Source organism: Sebastes fasciatus, chromosome 17, assembly GCF_043250625.1.
Source record: "Sebastes fasciatus isolate fSebFas1 chromosome 17, fSebFas1.pri, whole genome shotgun sequence".
NCBI lineage: Eukaryota > Metazoa > Chordata > Actinopteri > Perciformes > Sebastidae > Sebastes > Sebastes fasciatus.
In genome coordinates, this window is record NC_133811.1 from 23,165,133 (window position 1) to 23,193,002 (window position 27,870).

Below are 27,870 nucleotides of genomic sequence, written 5' to 3' on the forward strand. Positions count from 1 at the left end.
ACTGTGTGAGTCATATAGGGAGAGTCCTGCCTGCTGCTGGTGTGTGTTTACTCTGCTCTGCTTCTACTCGGAGCTGTGAAGGCGTTTTTTTGTTGTTGGAGGAGAAAGAAAGAAGCAACAGGAGGACTGAAGAAAGTCCTCAGAGTCTGGATATTATTAACCCGGTTAATTAATGAGAAAGAGGAGAAGAGTGTTCAGTCCGTTTTCTAAATGGATTTACTTCGCTTTTCCGCTTTCTGGTGTGGAGTGATCCTCTTTGGTTGTTTCCAGCTCGAGGAGTCGGGTGAGTTCAACTTTCTTACTCCGAGAAAAGTTCTCTAAGCTGCGGCTGAAGTTTCTCTCACACACCGCTGCTGCTGCTGCTGCTGAGGGGGGGAAGCTACAGAGGAGCACTAAGTGACTCCTTTAGGTAGTTAAAGATGAGACTCAGTGTTGTTGTTTACAGGTGTTTTTATAAGGGCCTGTGGTCAATTATTACATCAACTTTTATTATAAAAAGTGAAATTAATTTAATAAAAACAACAGAAACTCATCAAGTGCAGCAGGTTAGTGAGCCTTAAATGCCTCATTTATTCAACAAGGCAAAGGTGTGTTCTTACTAGCACTGTTAAACTAACTTACCATTACTGTGTCTTACTGAGAACAGTATGTAAATTAATGTCTGTTTATATTATATATATATATTATATATTATATATATAATATATATATATATACTGTATATATTATATATATATATATTATATATATAATATATAATATATATATATATTATATATTATATATATATTATATATAATATATATATATATATATTATATAATATATATATTATATATTATATATTATATATATTATATATTATATATATATATAGTGATAAAGATATAATACATAAGTATACAGAAAAAAAACAGGATAAAAAATATAGAAAATATGATATATATATATATATATTTTAATACATCATATTTTCTATAGTAGTGATACAGATATAATAAATAAGTATACAGAAAAAACAGGATTAAAAAAATATAGAAAATATGATGTATTAATATATATATATATATCATATTTTAATATATATATATTAATACATCATATTTTCTATATTTGTTATCCTGTTTTTTTCTTCATACTCATTTATTATGTCTTTATCATTTACTTTTTGATCTTGTTTTTGTTTTTATTGAGCCTTAATTGCCTTAAAGGTTATGTGTGTTCTTGCTAGCACTGTTAAGCTATCCCACTATTCCTGTGTCTTACTGAGATAACAACAGTAAGAAGAAGTAAATTAATGTCTGTTATATAATATAATATATTATATTATATTATTACATATATTATTATATTATATTTTCTATATTTTATCTTATTTTTACTTATTTTTACTTATTTATTATATCTTTATCACTTACTTTTTTATCTTGTTTTTGTTTTTACTGAGCTTTAAATGCCTTAAAGGCTTTGGTGTGACAGTTAGCACTGTTAAGCTAGCCCACTATGTGTCTTACTGAGATTAGAACAGTGAGAAGGAGTAAATTAATGTCTGTTTATATTATATTATTATTACATTATTACATTATTACATTATATATTATTATTATTACATTTTCTATATTTTATCTTTTTTTTACTGTATACTTATTTATTATATCTTTATCGTTTACTAACTTTTATCTTTTTACTTATTATTTATCTTATCTTATCTTGTTTACACGTTAGCCTAGCTGTTCACCATGCTACATTAGCTTCACCTGTTGTAAGTCACCACCTTTAAAGCCCCACCCTCAGATGGGTCATCTCCATCCTTGATGTGCAGCCACATTGCTAACAGGTCCAGCAAGCCCCCCTGAGGAAGACAACGCTTTACCTTCATCTGTCTCCGACTCAGTCCCAGCGGCACCAAGTGGCTTTGGCTGTTCCTAATCCTCTTTCCCCCTCTCTGCAATTATATGTAGCCCTGGGTGACAATTACTACCATTCATCCCTTCCATAGCCCGCCTCCCGGGTTTAAATGACATGCTCTTCCAGAGGAGTTGCTCTAATGATATAATTACTCCGGCTCAACCACCTTCCCACCACCATCACCACTCAGGCATGGACTATCCCCTCAGTGCTGATTTACTTCAAAACACCCCAGCAAAACCCGCCAGGCAGAGCTTAAATTGCGTTGTCAAGTAGTTTAGTCTGGAGTTCAAGTGTAATATTTAGATGTTTTTATTTGTGTGGGAGCTCGCAGTTGAGACAAAGCAATATCCTGCCAGCTTCCGGTGAAAGTATCTCGCTCTGGCACAGGAACAGGATGCCATCGACGTGCTCTAGATTCCCTTGTTCTCTCACGCTGCAGCAGGTTGTACAGTATTTCTGCTGCTGTAAACTGCAGGTCTCTAACCCCCACCTTGCAGATCGGAGGAAATGACACAGTAGGCTTTTTGTGCAAGGTTGAGAGCGTACGCGCACAGCACCTCAACCTCAAGTCGGTGTGAAGTCAAGAGGCGAACGGAACAGACTTCTTCACTGTCTCACCCGTCAAGAAGTCTGCTTTCACTTACACTTCCCAGTCGCAAAACGCTGTGGTCATGTGATCAAAGTCTCGTCAGTGCCATCTTTAAACAGCTTGCTACCTTCAGATACATCATGTTTGTTTACAATCCTTCTTCCGGAGTCTTTAAACTACAGTATGTAGGTAGAAATGAACCCACTTTCTCTCTTGGTTTGGTCATGAGTTGCATATTCTGATGTAAGGATGTGGTTTTACTGCAGCAGCAGCAGCAGCACTGTTTTTTTTCTCTACCTCTGTTTTTGTGATTTCGCTCTTTTGATTTCAGTCAATCTTTCAGTTTGTGTTATTTTTCAATATAAACTCTCATGAGCTAGAAGGAGTACAGTCTTCATCGTCTCTCTTTCACCCTCTGCCTCTCTGTTTACTCAATAGACTCACAGCGAGTGGCCTAACTTCATCGTACCTCTTGAGTCTTCATTGTGCACACTTGTACAACTCATCACAAAATCATGTGGGAATGTCCGTGAGACACATTTTTTCCTGATGATGCTTCAACCACCGGTGCTAGATTGGTCCTGGGAAATCTGGAATATCCCCTTGTAGGATCATTTCCAGCTCTTAAAGCCACAAGATCCACTTTCCACTCTTACTTTTATGTGGCGGAGGAGGAAGTAGAAGACAGGAGAGATTATTCACCGTCCTTGTTGCTCCATCTCTTCTTTTCTGTGCCAAACAGAGGCATGCTGCCTGGCGGGTTTTTATCATTAACAGCCTCTCAATGACAGGACAGACTGCGGTCGGAGGATTTCTGTACGAATACAAACACTCACCAACACCTACACACTTTTCTTTCTCTCTCCAAACATTCATAGACATATTCATATTCATGAAGAGAGTTGGCACAACGCCTTTCTAAATGAGGAGCCGTCTCATCGGCTCGACAAATTAGAGACTCCTCAGCGAAGGAGATGCATCCGTGTTTCCTTTGTTTGTTGTTCTTGCCTGTCTGGAAGTTGTCTCCTTAGATGATTATCAAACCCACAGGCAGTCATCACACAATCCTGTCTGTCTCACCGATATGGGTCTGCCCGGCGGCAAAGTCAAGTCTGAACAAGACCGAAGGAGGTGGATGCCACTGCGCGCTGCTCTTATTGTTCAGACTTCACAGGGAGAAAAAGTCTGTCCAGCCCTCTAGGATGAAATAGTTTGGATTCTTCTTGTGGTTATGTTGAATATCTGCCTCTACTTATCGGCATGAGTCCGAAAAACTCCCTCACTTTAATTAGATTTAAAGTTTTTCTTGCATTTCATGCTGATGAATATCATGTTTATTCCTGTTATTGATCATCGTGAATGTTTTGCATTTCTGAGTCGTCAGTCATTTTAATGTCAAATGTGGGCTACAACACAATTACATATAAGAAAATGAGCCTAAATCTGTTTTTACAAAGTAGACTCAACCTTTTTTTGTATACCCAACTCACCTCTTATCACTTCTCTTCTCCCTTTGCAGAAGCCAATATAATGAAGGTGAGAAGGCTGTGCAAGTTCTGTGATTTACGGTTCACCAGCTGCACAGGTAAAGGGAGCTGCAAGGCGGACTGCGAGATCACATCCATCTGCCCCAATTACGACGATGTGTGCGTCAGTATGTGGTAAGTGTCCACTCATCCAAACACACATTTCTGTATGAATAAAAGCCAGAGTTATGATGCAAAATGGTTTAAAGGAACAGTGTGTAACATTTAGGGGGGATCAATTGGCAGAAATGGAATATAATATTGCTAACTGTGTTTTCTGGCTGCCGTTATAAAGTAAATACAATGACGTTCTAAATGTCTTTTCCTAACCACTTTTCCTTGACCTCGATGGAAAACGTCATGAGGTCAGGGAAAGATGTGAAGGAGAATTCAGAAGGACTTAGGAAGACACAACCGCGGTGTGAAGAGAATCCGACTGCACTTCATAAGGCTACGTAATTATGATGCGCCGGCGGCGGACATTATCGATGCGGGTCTGCCGTGGTGAAACTACAATATCCAAAGATGGACTACAAAAGGCGCATTTTTGCCCTGTACGATGTTAAATAGGTCTTTCATTGACAGGCTCCTTCACCCGCGGTGTGTAAAAGAGAGATACCACAGGTCCTTCTGCTGCTGTAACACTTTACATCAACATATAATAAAGGATTTTCTGACCTGACTAAACAACCGGAGAAAAATATGACTTCATTACCGAGGTTGAAATTGAAATAAAAAAAGGAAGATATTATAAATATTGAGTTAACTGTTTGAGTTATGGAGAAGGGGTAGGACCATATGTGTAGGCTGTACTTCTTCCTACTCCTTTTCGGACATGTAATATTTCTTTATGTTGATTATTTGTTTATTGACAGTTTGCTATATCGTTTGTTTTCATGAACGGCAGAATGGTGCGTCGCTTTAAATGTTACGGCCGCCATGTATTGTGGGATGTTATTATCTCCTTTCCTTTGGTAAAGGATGGTCCGGTGTATCTTATGCTAAAGGGGATAAGAAAGGAAGCATTAAAGCACCTTTCCATAGCATTTAGAGAACTCGAACAGCTCTTATCATGGCTGCTGCTTGGATGCTTTCGGATCATTTCACTCCGTTAGGAACCTTCCTAAGAGAAAAAGACTTTTCGACTGCAGCCACTGTGTTAACTTTTCCTGCTTGGGCCGGAGTCGATAACATTTCTTGCTCTAGAGTTAACCCCCGTCACTCCTCTCAGCCGCCGGGAGCGGCAGCCACCATAGTTCTCCTACATGCTTGACACACAAAATTTCAGGTGGTTGCAATCTGCACCCTCACATCTAGATGCTGCCAGATCCTGCACACTGTACCTTTTAAGTTGAGTATAGTTAAAGTGAAAAAAGCATTTTTCATTACATTCACTTTAGTTCATACTATATGTACAGACAAAGACATGAGGAAATGAGGGCACAGTGGATCCTTTTTTTTATCAGGTTGGGAATCATTTCCTCCCAGAAGCCCTGAAATCTCTTCCTTGAAGTGACCTTTTCCTTTGTCAGCATTCTGGTGAAGACTGGATCATGACAGCACATGAGCGCATAAACGTCCATCAGCATTTAATCTGCCTCCGAAAGTGAGAAGCAGCAGGAAGCAGATTTGTGTTGGTGTTAAAAGCTTCAAGGCCGTGCTGCTGTTTCTCATTATATTAGCGGTGTTACAGGCATGTTCTGAGCTGAGGTCAGCAGAAAGCTAATGGCACACGGACAGCAGCACCTCTTTAAAATGTTCCCCACAGCTGCACGGACAGCGCTGCCCAGCAGGGAAGCAACATTTAAATATGGATATATTTGTGCAGGTTCAGGCTTTTCCTTGTTTCCTGTTTGTAATGGCATTTCAGAATCTCGCTGTTTGTAAATGTGACCTCTGTGTTGCAGTCATTTACATAACGCTGAGACTGTGGACTCCTGAAAGAGACAAATATGCCATTTACAGTAACCACTTTATCACTGTACGGCTTAAAATCGCATTATTTACACAACTGCAGACCTGCCACCATTGCCTTGTTACATGATAATACAGATCTCTGAAAAGGGCAAAGACAACAAATCAAACTTAATCCAGTAAATGGCAGTATTTTTCTGTGTGTTTTTTCTCTTTTCAAAGGAGGAGGATTGATGACAATTTCACCTTTGAGACACTCTGCCACAACCGATCAGATACGCTGTACGGCCTGGTCCTGGAGGATTACAACAACAGCAAGTGTGAGATGAAAGAAAGAAAGGGCATGGGCTCCCCGTTCTTTATCTGTTCCTGCACCGGGGAGGAGTGCAACGAGCACATCTTCTTTAGCTCCTGTAAGTTAAAACGCAATTATTTCGCCTACTCATCCTATTTTCACCCGCTCTCTCTTGAGTTGAGTGAGTTTCTTCAACCAATGTTTTTTTTCTTTTGGATTGTGACATTTAAAATGATTAGGGCTGTCAATCGATTAAAATATTTAATTGCGATTAATCACATGATGGTCCATAGTTAATCGCGATTAATTAAAATGCACCTTAAAGGGAGATTTGTCAAGTATTTAATATACTTGCAAATATTCTTGCTTTATGCAAATGTATGTATATATTTATTATTGGAAATCATTTAACAACACAAAACAATGACACATATTGTCCAGAAACCCTCACAGGTACTGCATTTAGCATGAAAAAATATGCTCAAATCATAAAATGGCAAATTCAAGCTCAACAGGCAACAACAGCTGTCAGTGTGTCAGTGTGCTGACTTGACTATGACTTGCCCAAAACTGCATGTGATTATCATAAACTGGGCATGTCTGTAAAGGGGAAATACCACATTCATTTTTAGGTTCATACTTGTATTTTGGGTTTCTACTAGAACATTTTTACATACTTTAATGTGTCAAAAAACACATTATTTTTCTCATACTCTCTGTCTGAATATACCTGTATTCACCCTCCATCTGAAACGCTCCGTTTTAGTGCCTGTCTCTTTAAGCCCCTCTCCCAAAAAAGCCCAGTCTGGGAATGGTTTGCAAGAAAAAAATAGTTTGCAAAGCGGTTTTGTCAAGAAGGTAACTAATTGTGAATCCTCACGAGATTCATTGAGCTATGAGGGGCATTGTAGTTTAACTATCCTGACTATCCTGCAGTGATCTAAAGCTACTACGAGGAACGTTCATTTTGTGTTGATTTTAGCTGTCCATGCAATACGGCCTCCAGCAGCGTGGTGTCGGTGTTGCCCAGCGGGGACTTACGGCGCAGCGAGGCGAAGCTCTGCTCTCCGTTGTTCAACGGGACCGCAGTTACCATAGGTACCGTCACAGGGACAATAGAAAATGAGACACAGTAAACTCACTATAGACGCGTCCAGGGGACATATCCTATTTTTCCCTGATAATGCTACATTGCGAACAACAAATCTGTGTTGAGGTCGGCAGGACGAGAGCTAGTTAACGTTAACTGTTAGCTCTGTGCAGGACTGTGCTGCTTATCGGCTGCTAACAACTAACGTTAATGAGCTCTCGTCCTGACGATTTCAACACGGGAGGTGCCATACATTGTTATTATTACTTACATTATGATGCGTGCAGGTTCTATTTAGTAAAAATGATTGCTTATATAACATTGGGCGAAGGTAAATTCTAACGTTATCATGGTGTGTTCAAATGTAATCTTGTAAAATGTAGTTTTTGGCGAGAAACTTGAATACATCCAGTTGTTTGAAGGAGGTGTTTTCACATCAATATTAAATATATAATAGAGAGAGAATTATGACCTGTCCTAACAAAAAACAGATAATAAAGGAGTGCATGTTGAAGTACATGGGATTTATTGTTTTTGTGAGAGTTCTGCTCTGTCCGAAGATAACAGAATCCACCTAGCAGCAAAAGAACAAAAGCTCTGACTGTTCGACAGAGTCAGGCTAGCTGTTCCCCCCTGATTCCAGTCTTTATGCAAAGCTAAGCCAAATGGCTGCAGGTTGGCCTTACATTGAACAGACAGACATGAGAGTGGTATCAATCTTCTCATTTCACAATGAGCAAAAATAACACTTCCAGTAAGTGTATTTCCCGGAATCTTGACTCGTACTGAAAGTATTACATAAGTTACATAAGTTCCTTATTAGTCCGTGTCTCTTGCATTCTTTCAAAGTGGAGCAATAGTTTCGTAAAACTGTTTTATGCATGCAAAAACTTCTTACATCTGCACAACATAACATGATAACGTCATAGTCCCGGTCGGCCTAATATTATTATGCCTGTTTCTATCAGCTTGTCGTGTAAGGCGTCATGCATGAACGCTACCACGTGTGCACCGTAATGCTCTCCAGATACATGATTACAAACAGGTTTCGGAGACATTAGCTTGTAGACTCCAGTTACAACACATTGCCCTGGAATCCGATGTATTTTGACTACAGCATCCAGGCATTAATAACACAGAGGTACAGTACATGTCTGAGACCTGGCTCTGCACACAGAGACAAATTAAAAGCATCTGCACAGTGCAAACCACGTAATGGAAACACAGTCGCTTGCTGTTGAGAATGTCGGTGCACTGTCTGTAACGTCTCAGTGACTAACATGGGACTGTGTTGTAATGAAGAAGCTAGCCAGTGACCAGTTTCCCGTTGTGCAAAGCATTTTATCAGACTGAAGTAATATTTTTTCCCGTAACTGAAGGATACATTTAAGAAAGTCATTACATAAGTTACAGGAAATACTAAGTTGTTTGTATACATACCGGCTGAAATACCTCAGAGTTGCCATGGTAACGGGTAACCCTCTTTCACCATTGTACTGCTGCTCTGACAAGTGGACTAAGGCTGTTTTTAACCATGTTATCAGAAATACATTTACAAAAAACGTATTGGAAATGGCAAGAAGAATACAAAAGAGACCTAACTAGAGAACAAGAAGCTTATGATTTTTTTTTTACAATTGAACTTAAAGGGACTGTTTGTAACTTTGTACGCGCATAAATGTAGCGCGTCGTCACACATGCGCGCTCGCATATGCACGTTCGCGAGTAGCCGCTGTACCCTCCTCCTCTGCCTGCTCGCCTTCACTCAGACAGCTCAGCTCGCTCCACCTCTAGACATGAACGCGCGCTCACTCCACACTGCAGAAGAGTTAGTTTAGCTCTGAGAATATCTAGTGAATGCACAGGGGACGTTTGTGCAGAAATAAATGCTGCAGCTCCTCCAGACCAACAGAGGTTTCCCGTGTCTTGGGAAGTAACGGCGCTCTACAGAGATTTACGTTGTCTTCTCGTTACCGACCGGGTGCCGGTGTCTCCTCTGCTCTCTCCGGCTGTGGGCGGAGAGAGCAGGGAGACACGCTGCAGAGCCCCGCTGCCTCAGCCTGCACTGAGGCAGGAAAAGCCAACACTAAGATCAGATCTAAATCATGTTCATGGAGAGACCTTCGTCTGGTCAGCTAACATTACTGCCAAGCAGCTGAAATATAGAATGATATTGTGGTGACGTGTGTCGCCTCACTGTTTTGAGTGATGCTTGTTCAGGTATATGTAGAGCGAGCAAGCGCGAGCCCGACGCTGACTTTCGTTGATTTCACGGCCACAGGTGTCGCTGTTAAGAAGCATTTCTGAAAGTTACAAATAGTCCCTTTAAGAGCAGTTGTATGTAATATATGTATTAATCTACCAGGTACAGCTTCAAAAAGTTTGATTAAACTTAAATTATGCTTATTCTTGCTGAGAGTTAGATAACAGGATGGGTACCACTCTCATTTCTGTCCATAAAATATGAAGCTGGAGCTAGGAGGCAGTTAGCTTAGCTTAGCATAAAGACTGGAAACGTGGAAATAACTAGCCTGACTCTATTCAAAGGTAGAAAGTCCATCTACCAGTACTTCTAAAGTTATATCTGTTTAACCCATCCAAAAATCAAAGTGTAAAAACATACATTAACGGTTTCTCCGAGGGGCTGTGTGCCAGACTATTTCTTGGCCGGGAGCAATGATTTTCTAAAGTCTCTCGCTCCGCTGACAAGAATCCAGGTAGTCACTGAGCTTTTTGTTTTGTTTGTTGCAGATTTCGTTACCTTAGGACAGAGCCAGGCTAGCTGTTTCCCTGTTTCCAGTCTTTATGCTAAGCTAATTGTCTCCTGTATCCAACTTCATATTTTACTGTTAAATAGGGGCCTTGTACTGATCTTCTCATCGAGCTCTGGGCAAGAAAGCAAAACTATCCCGAAACCATTCCTTTAAAGGTCCCATATAGTAAAAAGTGAGATTTTCATGACTTTTTTATTATAAAGCAGGTTTAAGTGCTATATAAATACTGTGAAAGTATCGAAACGCTCAAGATATACACACAGCCCGTATTCAGAAATTTTCAAAAAAGCTGTCTGTAATTTTGTGATGTCACAGCTGTACAATATTTAGACCATTTCACAGTTTTAAAAGTAAACATTTGAAATGTGTCCCAGTTTATTTCCGGTTGCAGTGTATGTGAGTAACATCAGCTGAAGTAAACACGGACCCAAGCTGTTGCCTAGCAACACAATTCTGTTGATTTTTTTGAAAATTCCGTTGAAATGTGCTAAAACAGAGCGTTTCAGACAGAGGGTAAATACAGGCATATTCAGGCAGACAGTATGAGAAAAATAAAGTTTTTTTAGATATTAAATCAGGTCATAAACATGTTCTAGCAGAAACCCAAAATTCTAGTATGAACCTGAAAATGTTGCATAATAAGGGAACTTTAAAGAATGCTTTCACTTCACAAACATTGCTCAAGAGCTTTCAACTTAAGGGAAATCTTAAATTAAGGGGGTTTAACCAGTAATCCCCTAAATTTAACATGAAGAGTCGCTTTAATTCACAAGTTTTGCCATTTATAGAATTTATTATCCTTTAAAGGAATTCTTCAACCCCCAAAATACCCATTTGTATATCGATTCCTCACCCTGTGTTACCTTGAATTCTTCTTTATTTTTCTTGCATGCCTCCACGGTGAATGAAGAATCCAAAAACTGAGAAAATTCTTAATGAATTAAGTGAATGGGGTTCAGGTTTAACAACAGCAAAACTATATCAAAACATCTGTTTACAAACTCTCACACAACTCATGCAGTATAATCCTAGTCTCATTTATCCAGTTGTATGCCCACTACTTCACAAAAACATGCATCTTCGCTAAAACCTCATTATTTAAAACACTTCAGCATAAACAGTCTCACGCTTGAGCAGGCGCGCTACTCGTCTGTGCGAGTCCGGACGAGTAGCACCTCTGCCTATTTTAGCCTGTTTTAGTGAAGATGCATGTGTTTGGGAAGTAGTGAGCGTACAACTGGATAAACAAGACTTGGATTATGCTGCAAGAGTTGTGTGAGAGTTTGTAAATGGATGTTTTGATGTTGTTAAACGCGGCCAATTCATCAAGACTTTTCTCCATTGTTTTTTATTCTTTGTTTACCGTGGAGGCATGAGAGTTTTCTTCAAGAATTCAAGTTTAACACAGGGTGAGGAATTGTTTTACAAATGGTCATTTTGGGGTTGAAGTATTCCTTTAAGTGAGGGTTTTGGCCAAAGCTGAGAGAGTCCGGGAGGCACAGTGACAGGTTTGTTGTGAGAAATAGCTTCTCACTCTGCGAAAATAAAAACAAACTGGCTGGGGCCATGTTGAGGATTTCAGACATGTGGTTTCCTGTTTGAAAAAAAAACATGAGAGAACCAGAGGGCTCGACTGGGTAGTCGGCTAGATGCCTTCCCCAGTCATCCTCCTCCTTTATTCCAACCCGACTCTGCTACTCACATCCACACTTGCCTCTAAAATCAGTTCTTAAGCAAAATGGGAAACGTGAGCATATTTCTGCTTTGAAACTATTGTTGTGTCACATTAAGGTCTTTAATAGCTGCTAATTTTAAAATATTTAGGAAAGTTGTGTGGCGGTTTAGCAACGAGACGTATAAATGATTTAAATTTAGAACTCGTCAAACTGCGGACCGATTGGGGTTTTCTTGTTTAGTGTGTTGTGTCTGGCGATATAGCTTTTATAGGTCGGTTTATGGCTGCAGCTTAAAAGACTGCACCATAAACACAGCACAAGCATAAACTTTCACTGTTTGCCAAAACCGTCGGAGCTCCCAGACGCACAAATTATAAGAATACTATAAAGAGACACAATATGTGGTTGACTGGGTCAGGGTTTGGAGCATTTCGCATTTTGTGGCCCAGACGCTAACTTTAGCTTTCTGATGCTTTTAGTCATTCCACAGGGAAGGCTCAGGTTCCTCCGCCGCTCTGAGAATATCACTTTACTCTTACGCAAGACGCTGATACGGAGATGGAATTTGAGTTTTATTTCTTTTGTACTTTTGGAAGACAAATTGTTTTATGTTATTACTCATTCCATAAAAAACACAAGTGGAAAAATACAGCGTTTCAAAACATCGTACATCGTGTTCACACAGAGAAGATAAAATAATAATGTCTCCCACTTTTTAACTTTATTTTGAACAATACAAATCAATCAAACTCTATTCGTCTAGCACCTTTCATACAGGTTAGTGTAGTTCAATGTGCTTCACAGATGACTGACAAGCTGAAAATAAGACAGAAGTGTGGACCAGGAAAACAGAAAAGACAAAAACAATCCAACAATTTGATAATTTGATAATTTGACACAAATGCATGAGACAATAAAATGATAAAAATGTAATAAAATAGTATTCAAAGCTATAATAACAGTAATAGTAGTAAAGCAGTGTGAAGTAAAAACTACATGAATAAAATGAAATACAATAGAATAAGTGATTAATAAAATAACTAATAATTTTACAACTTAAATACTGTAAAATAAGATAATAAATAATTAGATAAAATATTAAAATAATAACCATAACCAATAATGTTGTTGGTAGTTGCTGTTCTGGAGCTTTTGATCATATTACATGATCTCGGTCAGCAGATGGAGTTTACCCAGTGGTCATGAAATTTGTTCAAATATCCATTTTTCCATTTTTTAAGAATGTATGTCGTATCAAGAGCTACTAAACAGAGGTTGAGATTATTTTGTAAAAGGTTAAGAATGAATTTATTAAACCTACATCACTTGTTTTTGGGCACTTGGAAGCAGAACAACAAGCTGTAAACACTGACAAATTATCACTTGTGTATAACATGTGTTGCCTAAACAGTAGCTCTGTAGAGCTGAGGAGAGCTGCAGAGTTCGGGGGATAACTCTGTGTGGGTTTGTCAATACCAGTGTTTCTTTTCCATTGTTAATGTAATGATATAATAGATTAATACAGCTTTAAACTCAGCTATGTAAATATGGGCTTGTTCATTATCTTAATCATTTGTCTTTTGTTCCCTCAGCTAAGGAATCCCAGGTGGTGGCAGTCATCCTAGTGAGCCTGGTGCCTCTGCTGGTCATGGCTGTTCTCGTCATCACTTCCTTCTACGTTTACCGGGTCTACCGCCAGCGCCAAGCCAAATCCAGGCGCAAGAGGGGCCTGGACTTCAGCGACGGTCGCGCCATCATGACAGACGACGAAGGCTCGGACAGCAGCTCCACGCACGCCAACAACCTCAACCACAACACGGAGCTGCTGCCCATCGAGCTGGACGTTCAGGTCGGAAAAGGTCGCTTCGCGGAAGTTTACAAAGCCAAGCTCAAGCAGGGCTCCTCGGTCAGCGAGGAGCAGGGCTTCGAGACGGTGGCCGTTAAGATCTTCCAGTACGAGGAGTACGCCTCCTGGAAGAACGAGAAGGAGATTTTCTCCGACGCAGACTTGAGACACGACAATGTGCTTCACTTCCTGACGGCGGAGGACAGGAAGGCGCAGAGACAGTGCTGGCTGATCACGGCCTACCAGCCGAGAGGGAACCTCCAGGAGTTCTTGATTCACCACATCGTCAGCTGGCACGACCTGTGGCAGCTGGGGGCTTCGCTAGCACAGGGAGTGGCGCATCTTCACAGTGACCACACCACCTGCGGTCGCTACAAGGTGCCTATCGCGCACAGGGACATTAAGAGCTCCAACATACTGGTGAAAAGCGACCTGACGTGCTGCCTGTGTGACTTTGGCCTCGCCCTCCGCCTGGACAACGCTCTGTCTGTGGATGAGCTGGCCAACAGTGGGCAGGTAAAGCCTTCTAATCCTAAATTTATTTGTTTTTTATTTGGTTTTACGTAGCTTTTGATCCCCTCGGAGATAAAAAAAACAACTCCCCTGTTATAATTTGGCGCCCCAGACACAGGCCAGTCCAAGCCCTGCCATATATTCCTTTAAAGATATTCATCAGACCTCGAGCAGAGGCGTGCTATCAATCAAACCTTTCATTTCTGATCCTCACCACGTAGGGATCTCTAAATATTTGGCACCCTCTATCTCTTGGCCCCAGATGGATAACGCTGATAGAAATCATGCTGTAAGTGTTCCGAGGTGGTCGTTTTATAATAGTCACAAGAGAAACAGGCTTGATTGATTGTTAATGGACTCATTACACTGATGTAATAGGCCAGAGTCGTATTAGACTCCGTTATGAAAATGACTCATTATACAAAGGCCTCACCCTTTGCCCGCGCAGCACACCTAATGCATTGTAATGCCCTTAATGCATCTGGAGGAAGCGCCAGCGAACACATTTTCCAAGGTGGCAATTATGTGAAGACAAGCGGCGTGTTGTTGAAGCTCAGAGCTACCGTTTGTTTTCCCAATTATTTTTACACATCAAACATGTTTTGATTCAGATGAAATGTGATGTGACAACTTACTGCAGCACAGAATTACCACCTGTCACTTGATACATGCAGGTAAATAACTCTCACAGCTAAGACGGTCTACGTAGCCAGGCTCTTCGGTGGTATCATGGACTTTAATGACACAGAAATGTTTTTCATCTTGCTTTTTCTCTCAGGTTGGTACAGCCAGGTACATGGCCCCAGAGGTGTTGGAGTCCAGAATCAACCTCGAAAACATTGAGTCCTTCAAACAGGCCGATGTTTACTCCATGGCTCTTGTACTGTGGGAGATCATCTCCAGGTGCAACGCAATCGGAGGTAAGATGTGATCAGACACACATTATTGTAGGATGAAGTGCTGGTGTTGTCTCCTTTAAAAAGCGGATAAGCATATTTCCCAAAATGACAAACTATTCCTATAATGTAATTCCACTTTGCTGCCCTCAGCATCCACCTCTCGGTGTCTTATCATGAACAGTTGTGTTTTGTGGACACCTGCTTTAACCCTATGAGACCCGACCGATCTTTCAGAGGCCGCAGCAGGAAAAACTCTTGGTCATTTTCAAAGGGGTCCCTTGACCTCTGACCTCAAGATATGTGAATGAAAATGGTTCCTATGGGTACCCAAGAGTCTCCCCCCTTGACAGACATGCCCACTTTATGATAATCGCATGCAATGTTGGGCCAAAAACCGCGCAGTTTGTGTGAATGCAGTATAAATGTGTTATTTTTGCCTATTCTAAATATTTTGTATTTGAATATTTCTGCACACTGGGGTCCCTAGACAGTCTTGGAATTACATAAATTGGGTATGACTGTAAAGCTGAGACTCTTGTGGATCCAATGAGCCCAATTGTATTCATGTGTGATGATGTTAGTCCCCATAGGAGCCATTTCATTGTAGTGAGAACCATTTTTTGACCTCATTTTATAAAATGACCTGTTATGACCTCTAGGATAATCACAGCCTCATGAGACTTTACAGCCACAAACTAGAGACCTAGCGCATTCGGATGATGGATGGCTTTCCTAGGTAGATTGACAGTAGGGAGGTTTCTGAGCAGTTAACACAACAGAAGTGCTCGCCATACAATCGCCGAAAAATGAAATTCTTGCCGAAATCTGCAAATGTCAAAAGTTTTTGATACCAAATCACAGAATGGCTTTTTCTATGGTGTTCCTCAAGGTCTTGGTGTCTTAATGTGGTATATAGGAGGGATTATTGATCATTTTTATCATCTCTCGAGTGGTAAAAATGATTAAATTTAGCACCAAATCTGTTTAACAAATGGTATCAACCCAAAAATTGCTGCAGCAACTTATGAGACGTAATACAGCATGTGAATGACCATCATATACTTCTATTATAATGTGCTAAGCCCTTATATACTCTCACACTTTAATTTCACACACATTTTAATTCATTCATTCATGTTTATTTCTGATTTATGACTAGAACAACTTGACACACAGTGCTGAGCTTCATCTCAAATTAACCGTCAGGTTCTCAGCTTTCAGATGATGTTCACCACTTCTATGTGACATCTACTGTTGACCTGCTATCTCCCCCTAAAGACCCCCTGTACCCGCCTCAAAAAGACAAAAAGGGTCCTTTGGTGGGTCTCTTAGGGTTAAACATGATATAGTAGCATGGTACCCTGCACACAGTAAACATCACATGTGACCTTTAGTTAATAATGGACACAACCGCATTTTCCCTGGTAAATTAGAGATTAGCCCGGGCCGCTGAGTGTAAAGGAAATCAATAGAAGCACTGATTGATGAAATTCCCTCCGGGGGCCTGTGAGAATATCCTCCGAAATACTGTAAAAAGAAAAATTGCCTCCGCAGCTCGCCTGACCTCTGAGGAATACGAGCACATTGACGGCTTGACCAATTAGGAGTGCGGTGACCAACTCCACCTTGACTTCACTTTACTAGACGTGTGAAACTGAGCACCAGGACTTTATGTGCGCCTCTTCCACGACTCATTTATCACTGTGGGAACAAAATCCAAGAGTGTCAAACACACAATCCGTCTTGTAGAAGTCTCAAGGATCAGCCTTCACTTCGCTAATGTACCGTTACTTGTGTTTGTCATTCTGTAGTGAAAACAAGGCCAGGATATGTGCAAATAATAGAAATGGGTGATTTTCCGAAGGCGAACCACGGGGCAGTATTTCATGTCGACGCTCGAGTCGTTTGTTTTCACTTCCCTTTAGTGTCTCTGTGGTCCAGTTTGTTTCTGTGACTGCTCCTGTCTCCATTGTGTCAGAGCGCTGATTGAAAGCCGGGTTTCGGGGCATGAACGTTTCTACTTTGGCGTTTTTCCTGTTTTGCCCCCACGATCGCCCCTGTGGGGGGGGCCCTCCTTGAAAGTGTATAGCACAGTTAGACGCTGCCCAAGAGAGTTACCCACAATCCCCCTTGCTTTTCTTTCCCAACAGCAGGAGTATGTGTGCCCTGTGGGTACACCTTTGAAAAGAAAATAGACTATTTCCTGTTTTTGCAAAGAACACAGCCCTCAAGACACGCTGTTCTTAGACTGGCGTTGTAAGTATGGATGTCTCCTTTATATGAGGATGTTTTCTATGTCTCTGGAGGGCGGACCAGACAGGATACACGTCGGTAGAGACGGACTAAACGAATCCAGGCTAAGTTAGCGTGGTTTTCCTCTTGAGGGATTTGAGGGCTTTATTCAGCCCACTCATCCTCCATCCAATTTCATTCTTTCATTCCCTTACTTTACATTTATTTTCATCTCTAGACAAACAGAAACACGGCAGCAAACATTATTTTAGACCCAGTTTTTCTGAATATCCTTGCCTTTAAAAATTTCAGCTCAGTTTCTCCACATTTTTCTGTGTCTTTCTTCTTACCCTTAGGCAGGTGAGGCAGCAGTTAATCACCCTCCCACTGCACCGAACACTGTAGAGACAGCCGTCCAGCTTTACTCCCAGACAGACAGGGAGGACAGGCTAGCGTAGATTAACAGGAGGGAGGGTAAGCAGAGAGAGAGGGGCTCCCGTCCCACCCCTGCACCGGAATAGAGACGAAACATAGAAGCAGCTGGAATGTGTTTTTCTGTATATCTCTATCCAATTTTTTTCTAGACTTGGCATCTCCCCGAGACAATCGGAGAGGAATCTGTAGTTCATTAAGGCCACAGCCCGGGGAGACGTTCTCATGCTGTAAGGTTCACAATGTTGCACAAACACAGCCAGCATCCTACCTTGATAGACGACGAGGAAGTTGGAAAGCTGCGTAAATGAGATGCGGTAATTTGGTTTTGCTCCGCTGGCAGCTAAAAAAAAAACCCTCTCCTCGTGGATTGTAACGCTGGCAGAGATCTGGTATTGATTCTGGAATCAGAGCGCCATGAGAGTAAAGCTGATGTGTTTACTTAAAGAGTTTCATGCTTTCACGCTGCCGGCCTCTTGTTTTGTTTTTTTTGTCCCCCGAGGTCGGTGAGTCACTAATGACACCCCGAGAACTCACCTTCCTTTTGAGACAAAATACGAACACATGTGCACACGCATGGAAACTCAGAGTGACACATCCCGGGGCATCATTATAATGGCTGGGTTGAATCCCTGGTTTCCTGTCGTCTCCGATGCCACCCACCCGTGTGTGTGTGTGTGTGCGTGTCTGCGTGAGACAGATGTCTGATCAGCGCTCTGCGTCTCAGTGGCAGGCAGCCACACAGCCGCTCTGCCACAGTTCCTGGGGCCGCGGTCTGATCTGAGATCTGCCAGGCGAGAAGAACACAGCCTGTCTTGTCGACAGCGCCAGTCAGCCAGCCATGAGCCATCACTCTGCTTACTTTATCTTCCAAGAGTTAGAGTGAGAGGGAAACAGAGAGATCAACACACCTCAGAGAGAAGGAAAAGCTGGATTCAAGGCTCGGGCCTTTTTTTTTTTTTTTTTATCTCCGCCTCTGTTCCCTAAAACGTCTCTCCTGTATAATTTAGCCGGTCCAGATTTAGGGCTCGGAAAGACGACGAGGGCGTTCCTCAGGCGGGTGGGGCTACGCAGGGTGGATAATAGTGGAGCGGTGTTGAATGTGGAGCTGCAGACAGAGAAATGCCTTCAGTCCCTAGAGGGAGAGGTTGGGCTAGACTGGAGAGGAGAGGTTAAGGCAGCTGCTCTCCAGATGTCAGAACATCAACTCCTCCAGGACTGGAGGGCCTGATGGTCCTGTGTGTGTGTGTGTGTGGGGTCTGCCATAATCCACATTTGGGAACAAATTTGGGACTCGATTGTGGATGAATTGGGGACAAAATGTGCGTGCCCAATTTGGTTTCACTGACATCCAGCGTGGGCTAAAATAGTTTTCTCCTTTAATGGGGTTAGGTGAATGTTAGGCCGTGTATCAGCTATAGTTAATGTCAGGGGAAGCCTCCAGGGTGAGTCAGTGCCATATGTACAAAAGTAACGTGTCACGCGCTCGCCTACATCTGTACTAGATGACTTTAACAACCTGTGAGGAACACAAAACAAGTGTCGCAGCCACCGCAGCCTAATGAAAACCAGCAGAGGCTGCTGGGAGTGGATTAGTCAAGCTGTTGTTGCAGACAGACTTTGGGAAACAGACAGTGTTATTGCGATCACATTACTAATGTATTTCCAAGCACATGTTGAAACTGAAAGGATTTTTTTTTCCTGCATTATTTATGTGTTTAAGTGACAGGATTTCTGTTCTTCTTTTTTCAGTATTTATGTTTTGTTGAGCGTAATTAGACAAAAATGTGATCTTTGAACGTCAGCAGAACAAGAATATCAAACATATCAGATGCTGGTTTGGATTATGCTCACTCTCAATTCTGCTGTAATCATTTAGGATGGTTTGTGTTTCTTTTAGAGCTGTCAAAGTTAACGCGATAGAGAAAATAGTGGCGTTAAAATGAATTTGCGTTAACACATTAACGCAATTGATCTTTCGGAGGTTGTAGCTTTAGGGTTAGGGCTCAGTTTTAAAGCTAGATTGAATATACTCGCATCATATGAAACAAGTTAACCTAAGGAATTCATTGCTACCAACTATGACATACAAGCTTGTCACGAAGGAGGTTAAATAAGGCTGCAAGCGTGCGCTAAATCTTTTGAGGAAAAACTGGCATTGCCATTTTCATAGGGGTCCCTTGACCTCTGACCTCTAGATACGTGAATGTAAATGGGTTCTCTGGGTACCCACGAGTCTCCCCTTTACAGACATGCCCACTTTATGATAATCACATGCAGTTTGGGGCAAGTCATAGTCAAGTCAGCACACTGACACACTGACAGCTGTTGTTGCCTGTTGGGCTGCAGTTCACCATGTTATGATTTGAGCATGTTTTTCATGCTAAATGCAGTACCTGTGAGGGTTTCTGGACAATATCTGTCATTGTTTTGTGTTGGTAATTGATTTCCAATAATAAATATATACATACATTTGCATAAAGCAGCATATTTGTCCACTCCCATGTTGACAAGAGTATTAAATATTTGACAAATCTCCCTTTAAGGTTCATTTTGAACAATTCAACAATTAACTTGCGATTAATCACAATTCAATATTTTAAACGATTGACAGCGCTAGTTTCTTTCTTTTTTTGTTTTAATCCTGTTTAGCTTGCTGGTGCAGTTTGACCATTGATGTCTAAACATATACGTCTATATGTAACTGTACTGTACTGTATGGAAACTGTACCGTCATGGATGCGTGTCACAAAACTCCTGCAGAGTAACATTCATAGAGAAGCTTCCCCCAGTCTGCCGTTGTAGCTACATTTAACAGAATTTCTTTTGGCTGCAGATTCCCAGACAGTTTCTACAGGCTAACATGGCTGACAACTAGCACGGAAAAATAGACATTAAGGATGAAAATATGTGCTAGCTTTGCAAAATTCCCATCACTACATGTCAGCTGTCGTAGGAGACCCAGTGTAAGTTCCCTCATTGTTACCGGGCTGAACTTGTTCCATTGCTTCACAGAAATCTTGTCAATATGCACTGTGTGACTTCTGCAAGCCACAGCATTCCTCGCCTGCCCTGTGTTGTGTTTTCAAAAGCTTTTGCTAGTTCAGAGTTTAATTTAAGGTTTGCCTGGAGAAAAAGAAAAAAACCCATCTTTCCCTTTTAGAGCAGGCTCGGCCAATCTTTCCATCCTGGAATACACACTTTTGTTTACACTGCGAAATGCTCAGTAGTATGATTCGTATATTTCGGACCCATTGTTTGGAGATGAACACGTAAACATGTTTGTCCAAAAGTGGATTTGCAGTCCACAACATAGTTAAACACCCCCTCTGACCTGTCAAAACAAAAAGAAACATCTGGCTCCGTTTTTCTTTAATGTTGACTTACGGTTGGGTGGGGTTATGTTGAAGCTTTACCAAACCAGAGCAAAGAATAAATACAAATAGGAAGTTTCAACCTCTGAAAAGAGTTTTCTGTTGAAGGGCTGCACAGTTAGTCGTATATTAATCGTGATTTAAATTAACATGATTGACTGCAATATTGACGTCTTAAAATCCGTGCTCCACTCCGAGATAACGGCATATCAAATCAAGCGCTTCCTAAACTAACTGCCAGTAACCAGCCGGCGATCGAGACGTTTTGAGCTGTCTTGCTGATGCGTTCGCACCCGACAGCGGCAGCCTGTGAGAAACTTTCCTGAATGTTGCGGCTGCAGTTCAGAGTAGCAGTAGTAACAGTAATATGCTGTATATTGCTCGTTTTGCCCATCAGACGGACACATCTGCCCGGGAGATTCAACATAGATAGTCATACAATATGGTATATATACTCTTTATACAGAGAGGCAGACATATTGAGCTTTTATTTGATTGTTTATTTGCTTTTTATTTTAGATTATTTGAAGTATTTTTAATAGAGGTTGAGGGAGGAAGGATAGAGGGAGGGTGGATAGGAGGGGTGAGGGAGACGAAGGAAGGAGGGCAGAGTGGAGAGGTGAAGAGGGAGGAAGAGAAATCTACTGTGGTCCAACCTGAGCTGAACAACCTGCAGCCTCCTCCACCTTTCTGTTGCCATCACCCCTCTTGTTCTTGTGCATCCAGCTCAAAATACCCCTCGTCTTCTTCTTCTTCTTTTCTTTCTCCACCTTCTCCTGTCCTTTTCATTTTCTCCAACTCGCTCTGTCTTGCTAAACAAGAAACCTCTTCTTCATTCTCAGACAGAGCTCCTCCAGTTCCTTCTGGTCTCCCTCCATCTGTTTTACCTCCGTCCCCGCAGCGCTGTTATTTGTCGGCCATGAGAAACAGGAGTTCAGACATTTCGCTTCCACAGCTGGTGTGAGAGCTCAGTGAGCTGCTGAGAGAGATGGATCATCCCTCTCCTTCATCAGATCAAGGATATGAGTGTCCCTCTGATCGATCTGCTCCTCCACCTGTCTCAATTTCTTCTTGTAGTCAATCTGCAGCTTTTGGCTCTCAAACATCGCATGTAACACCTGGAGGTTTTGTTTCTCTGCCTGATACTTTGCTACCATCTCTGCATATTCTCTAGAAGCTCCTCCAGCCTGCTTATTCTCAGGCAAAGCTCTCTCTTTCCCTCAGGGATTCTCTCTTCTAATCCACCAGGTCGTGTATCTGCCTTGCCATGTGGTGGATCTGCTTTTGAGCAGATGTAGTATGTAGTATGTACTAAGAGTAAAAAGAGAAAGTATGCGATTTGGAACGTGCACTTCTCAGCACACTTAGGAGACGTATTCAGAGCCAAGCTTATCCCACAATGCACCATAATCCCACAATGCAGGACAAATCTGCACTGTGCTTTTCATTCAGTTTATGTTTGCAGTCTGTGTGTATTTAGAGCCAGATATACGGTATCATAGCACCAGCTAATTGCACAATCACTGACTGGGCCTGCCTTGTAGGTGTATTCTTTGTGTAATTATGAGCTCAAAAAGGGGCGAGTCCAGCTTTAGGTTTGTATGCACGCTTTAGAAAAAAGAAAATATAAATGAAGAAACAACAGAAACTGGTTCTACTACAATAAAATGTAAATGTAAAGACAAATACTCCCATGTTGCAGTAGACGAATTAAAAGCTGCTTTATGCCTTTACTCTATATTTTATAGCTTAATGACACTAGATAGCAGCTACAGCATCGTTGTAAGAAGTGTCCCTGTTTCACTGAATTTGTTTTTGATTCCCATCATCATTAGTCATTAGTTATGATACATTTCCAACTTCTTGAGTAAATCCAGTCATTCAATGTTATTGTGCAATAACAAACTGTATGTTTGACTCATTACACCGAGTCAGGTTTAAACTCGTAAAAGGGATAGTTCGGGTGTTTTGAAGTGGGGTTATATGAGGTAATTATTTATATTCAGTTTATTATCTACAGTAGATGACAGTTAGCACTCCCCCAGTTTGGAGAAACAGACGGGAGTTACAGTACGGGAGCAAAGCAGTATACTGCTGTGGAATAGTACCTCATACATCCCCACTTCAAAACACCCAAACTATCCCTTTAAAGTCACAATGTACTGTATGTACTCTTGAAGTACATATCTGTGTTCGTAAGTGAGGACATTCTCTGACATACTTATGGAAACATATGAGAGTGATCATCGTGTTCAACAACAGTGACAGTCGATTTGAGGCCACTTCGAGCCTAAAATAAAGTAGACATTGTGTTATCTGTGTCTGTTTGAAGGCTTTTGTCTGTCTTTGTCAAGGCGTTCTCTGCTATTTCATCTCCTGATCATTTTTTAATTATTGCAAATCCACTTGAACTATTCACTTCCACATTCTCATGTGCCTCATCAGGCTTTTCTTATCTCCACCGATTCTCTGAAACTCGTGTTTTTCTTTATACAAGCCCTCTGCGCTTCAAAGCAAATTGGAATTTGATTTGTTGTTTTACTCCAAGGATGCATTAATTCATGTAAAGATAAATTGGAAAACTCTTGACCCACCGTTTCCAGGCTGTATCCTCCACGACAGCGCTTTGAAATATTCGCCCTGAGTAAACTCAACTGGTAAATTGCTTTTGACAAGCACTCCGGATTTTGTTGTGTAAGAGAGCTGACACAAAGCCAGAGCTGCGTTGGTGAGATGCTTTAAGCCCATTGACGCTGAGGGTAAAAATGTGATAATAATAAGTGTGTCTCTTCAGCAAATCCCCCCCCTACCCCTCGGCCCCTCTATCAGCAGCACCGGATTCTTTAGTTGTTTGTGCTGCTTCAGTGCTATTTAAAGTTTGCAACCTGCAGTTTTAATTTAGAGCGCACAGTGAATCCTTTGAGAGGTGTTGTTGATGTGTGAGCTGTGGGGCACTGCCATCTGATCTCACCTCAACAGAGTTGTATCCTTCAGTAGATGGGAATCTTTCAAGGTGTATTGCTTGTATAAAAACAACCGAAGCTCACCTGTTTGATGAGATCTCAGGCTTATTTTTCTGTACATGTTTCTTGTTGTTGCAGAGGTGAAAGAGTACGAGCCACCCTTTGGGAACCTGAGGGAACACCCGTGTGTAGAGAGCATGAAGGACAGCGTTCTCCGAGACAGAGGAAGACCTGAGATCCCTGACAGCTGGATCAACCATCCAGTAAGAGGCATCACACACACACACACATACAGTACTGTGTGAAAACCTTGAAGCTGCAGATTTCATGTTTTAACTCTATGAACTCCTGAGGGCTGAGGTGAATGCTTTCATCCTTTGTCAGATTTCAGTTAGCTGTTGAGCTAACCTTGGCACATACTGTATACTGTGATGTTGTTAAATGTCAGTGTTGATTTATGAGCACCGTCCCCTATAAATAAATAAACAAACTTAATAAATAAATAAACAAGTCCTGTTGGACAAGCTACAAAAAGCATCAAATAACAAACCCACACAACATAACCACAATGTTTCATGATTTATAGAACCAGAGGAACTAAACTCAAGAACAAAACTGAGAACCAAAAGTCCCTGTGGACATTCCTGTTTCTGTTTTCAGGCAAAAAATTAGGCAAATCATACAGATTAAAGAGGACCTACCTTTTGTGTTTTTTTTCCATTTCTTTTAGTGTGTTATATAGTTATTTTTGTGCATGTAAAAGGTCTGCAAATTTCTCAAGTTTATACAAAAGGGAGTTACTCTCCCCCACAGAAACACTGCTCCTGAACTGCCTGAAACGTCTTGCTTGAAGTCCCGCCTTTTCTTCTAACGTAGTGATGTCACCAAGTAACACATTTGCATAATACCAGCCTTTGGAACGCCCTCAAACAAAGTTAGTTAGAGCAGAGCTGGAGCGGAGTCCGAAGAGTTTGGTTCGGTTGACCAATCAGAGCAGACTGAACTTGTGTCTACTTGTGTCTGCTGGTGCAAATTAGCTGTTGAGCTAACCTTGGCACATTTTAAATGTCAGTGTTGATTTATGTGCACTATCCCCTATAAATAAACAAACTAATAAATAAATAAACATGTCCCATTGGACAACCTACAAAATCTGATACAACAGAACAAAGAAATGTTGATCCCTTGTCCTAATATTGAAGGGCCAGTGTGAAGGACTTCAGAGGATCTATTAGCAGAAATGTAATAAATCCTTTTAAAATAGTGTCATCCAGTTCTTCAGTATTTTGTAAAGCTTGAAGCTGTACACAAGCTGAAGCAGCCGCGGCCTCTTTGTTCGACCAGCCAGCGACGTTTTTGGACATTCACCTGTTTCGTGACGTCATGGCACCGATGACAGTTGCAAAAATTAGTTGCTAATACTCACATGCACTTGTGCCTGAAGCTTCCACCTGCATTTGCTGCTTTAAAACATACAAGCCAAAGCACTTATATAATTTCGTATGTACGGACTGCAGGAATATTAGCAACTGGGGATCATAAACAGATAAACTGGTTATCATTGCAATGGTCAGTGAGGATACAGTACGTATTATGACAATCTTCCTAGAGCAGTGCTTATTCTCTATTACAGTAAAAGTACTCTGTAGAGTTTTTGCTCTCTTGTAGCACTATGGAGCCGTTTTTTATGAGTGTATCCATTCGGTCATTATTGTAGCAAATCTATCTACAGATTCTTTTACACATTTACAAATCTGATTACATTCACGGATTCTGAATACACCTTTGCAGATTCCTGTACACATTCTTAAATCTCAGTGCGCATTTAGAGATTTTACACATTTACAAATCGGATTACACACACACACGGATTAAGATACGGTTACACAACTCTCCTCACGCATTTGCAAATAGCTCTGCTACAGTAATGCCCCCATATGTATCCCTGTTTTGTTTGTCTCGTGCACGCGCAGGAGGATGCATGTGCACACGAGGATGCATGTGCACACGAGTGGCAGTATACATTCCTGCCAATAGTTTACACAGCAGGGAAGGAAACTAGCAAACTAGGAAACCTGGATGTAAACAATTTAAAATACTTACAGAATTTTGTAAGAGAGTGAAAATTGGCTTTGTAAATGTTTTATGAGGAAAGAAATGCACTCATTTGTCAGACCTCAAGGACACAATGTGTTTTGGTGTTTACATTAAATGTAAACATAACTTTTGTTTGTTTACAAGAAAACTCCACAGGGCACCTTTAAGCTTCCTTACATACTTTAATTTCTGTTTGTATATTGCGAAAGGTAGTCTACTAATTATTTCCATTTAAACTAATTTAATTTAAAATGGTCATTATAGCCTTAATGAATGGAGGATTTATTGCAGGGCTGTATTAGTTTGTCTGGCACACAGATTGACACACATAAACACACAGATGGAAACGCATAAATACACATGAACATTCATAGTTTCAGCTTGAGGTGATGAGATTCCGTCTCAGTCAGACTCGCCCCAAGTCTGCATTATTGACTGATTATATCTGTGCTCCCGTGCAGGGCATCCAGATGGTGTGCGCCTCCATAGACGAGTGCTGGGACCACGACCCGGAGGCCCGTCTGACAGCCCAGTGTGTCGCCGAGCGCTTCGACGACATGGAGTACCTGGACAAGCTGTCAGATCGCTCCGACTCAGAGGAGAAGATCCCCGAGGAAATCTTAACGGTGGATGAGAAGTAGAGCTCAACAGACACACTGCCCCCACCAGGGCGGCAGAGGAATCGCACCCAAGCAGCTGGGAGAGAGAGAGAAACTCCAGTGGATGCATTGTTTGCTGTGGGTTCGTCAGAAATGCGTCGACGGAGGAGCAAACTGGAAAATCATGATGAATCAGAACTGATAGCAGAGATGGACTTCCATATACAGACCAGAACCAACCATAAATATAGACTTGATTTGTTCTCTTCTACATGCTTCAAAGACTGGATCGAGTCATAAACAAACAGGGAAATTACATTATAAAGCTTTTTTTAACCAAATACTATTTGCACTTTATCAATATCTATGCACACCAAATGATATATATTTTTTGTTTTGACAATACATTTCAGGTATAGGAAATAAAGGGACCGCATGTATTTAGCAAAGAGGATAAAAGGGAGTAACGTAATATATTAAGACACTTAATAACACTAACTTCCCTCTTATAGTTTATTGACTATACGTTTTCCTTGGTGGCCTGCCTTGGATATATGTCTGCGGGACTGGATTCAAGGTGCAAGTATAATTTCTTGTGGCATGAAATGGAAATTACCCACAGCAAAGGAATAGAAAAACCCATCCAAGGCAGTAATCTGCAGGGAGAGTTGATATCTCAAGGACTATGATTTGTAAAATAAATTCAGCCTGAAAGGAAATAAAGGGAATAGATATACTGTATAATGTGTGTGTGAATGCGTGCGTGTGTGTGTGTGTGCATGTATTACTCAGAGGACTCTGATCTCGGTCTGTTTAGTCAGACCAAGAGCATAAAGGGAATAGAGCCATAGAACTAGACATTTTTGTTACAGAAAAGGGAGTTCTGATCCAGCGGGCAGAAAAGATCTATATCAAAGTCTTTTTTTTTTTTTGTATAAAAGTGTAAAGCCATAATTAAACGTGTTACAGGTCCCAGAGTGTCAATTTGGTGTTTTTAATGCTATCATATTGTTTTATACTTTGACCTTTTGGTGCCCCTCATTCCCCTAAAGAGCGTTATGTGAGGTGATTGGCAGTGACTGTTGATTTCACATTGGGAACCACTTTTATAGAAAATCCAAACTGCTTTACAGCCCAAAA

At 41.2% G+C, this 27,870-nt stretch overlaps 1 protein-coding gene across 1 annotated transcript; it reads left to right on the forward strand.

Moving 5' to 3' along the window:
* Positions 1-27,702, forward strand: tgfbr2a (transforming growth factor beta receptor 2a). Its single transcript, XM_074613698.1, has 7 exons — positions 1-283; positions 4,020-4,161; positions 6,163-6,353; positions 13,368-14,137; positions 14,913-15,054; positions 24,173-24,297; positions 26,593-27,702. The coding sequence occupies exons 1-7, from the start codon at positions 211-213 to the stop codon at positions 26,770-26,772; spliced, it is 1,623 nt and encodes a 540-aa protein (XP_074469799.1). The 5' UTR covers positions 1-210; the 3' UTR covers positions 26,773-27,702.
* The last annotated feature ends 168 nt before the right edge of the window (positions 27,703-27,870 follow it).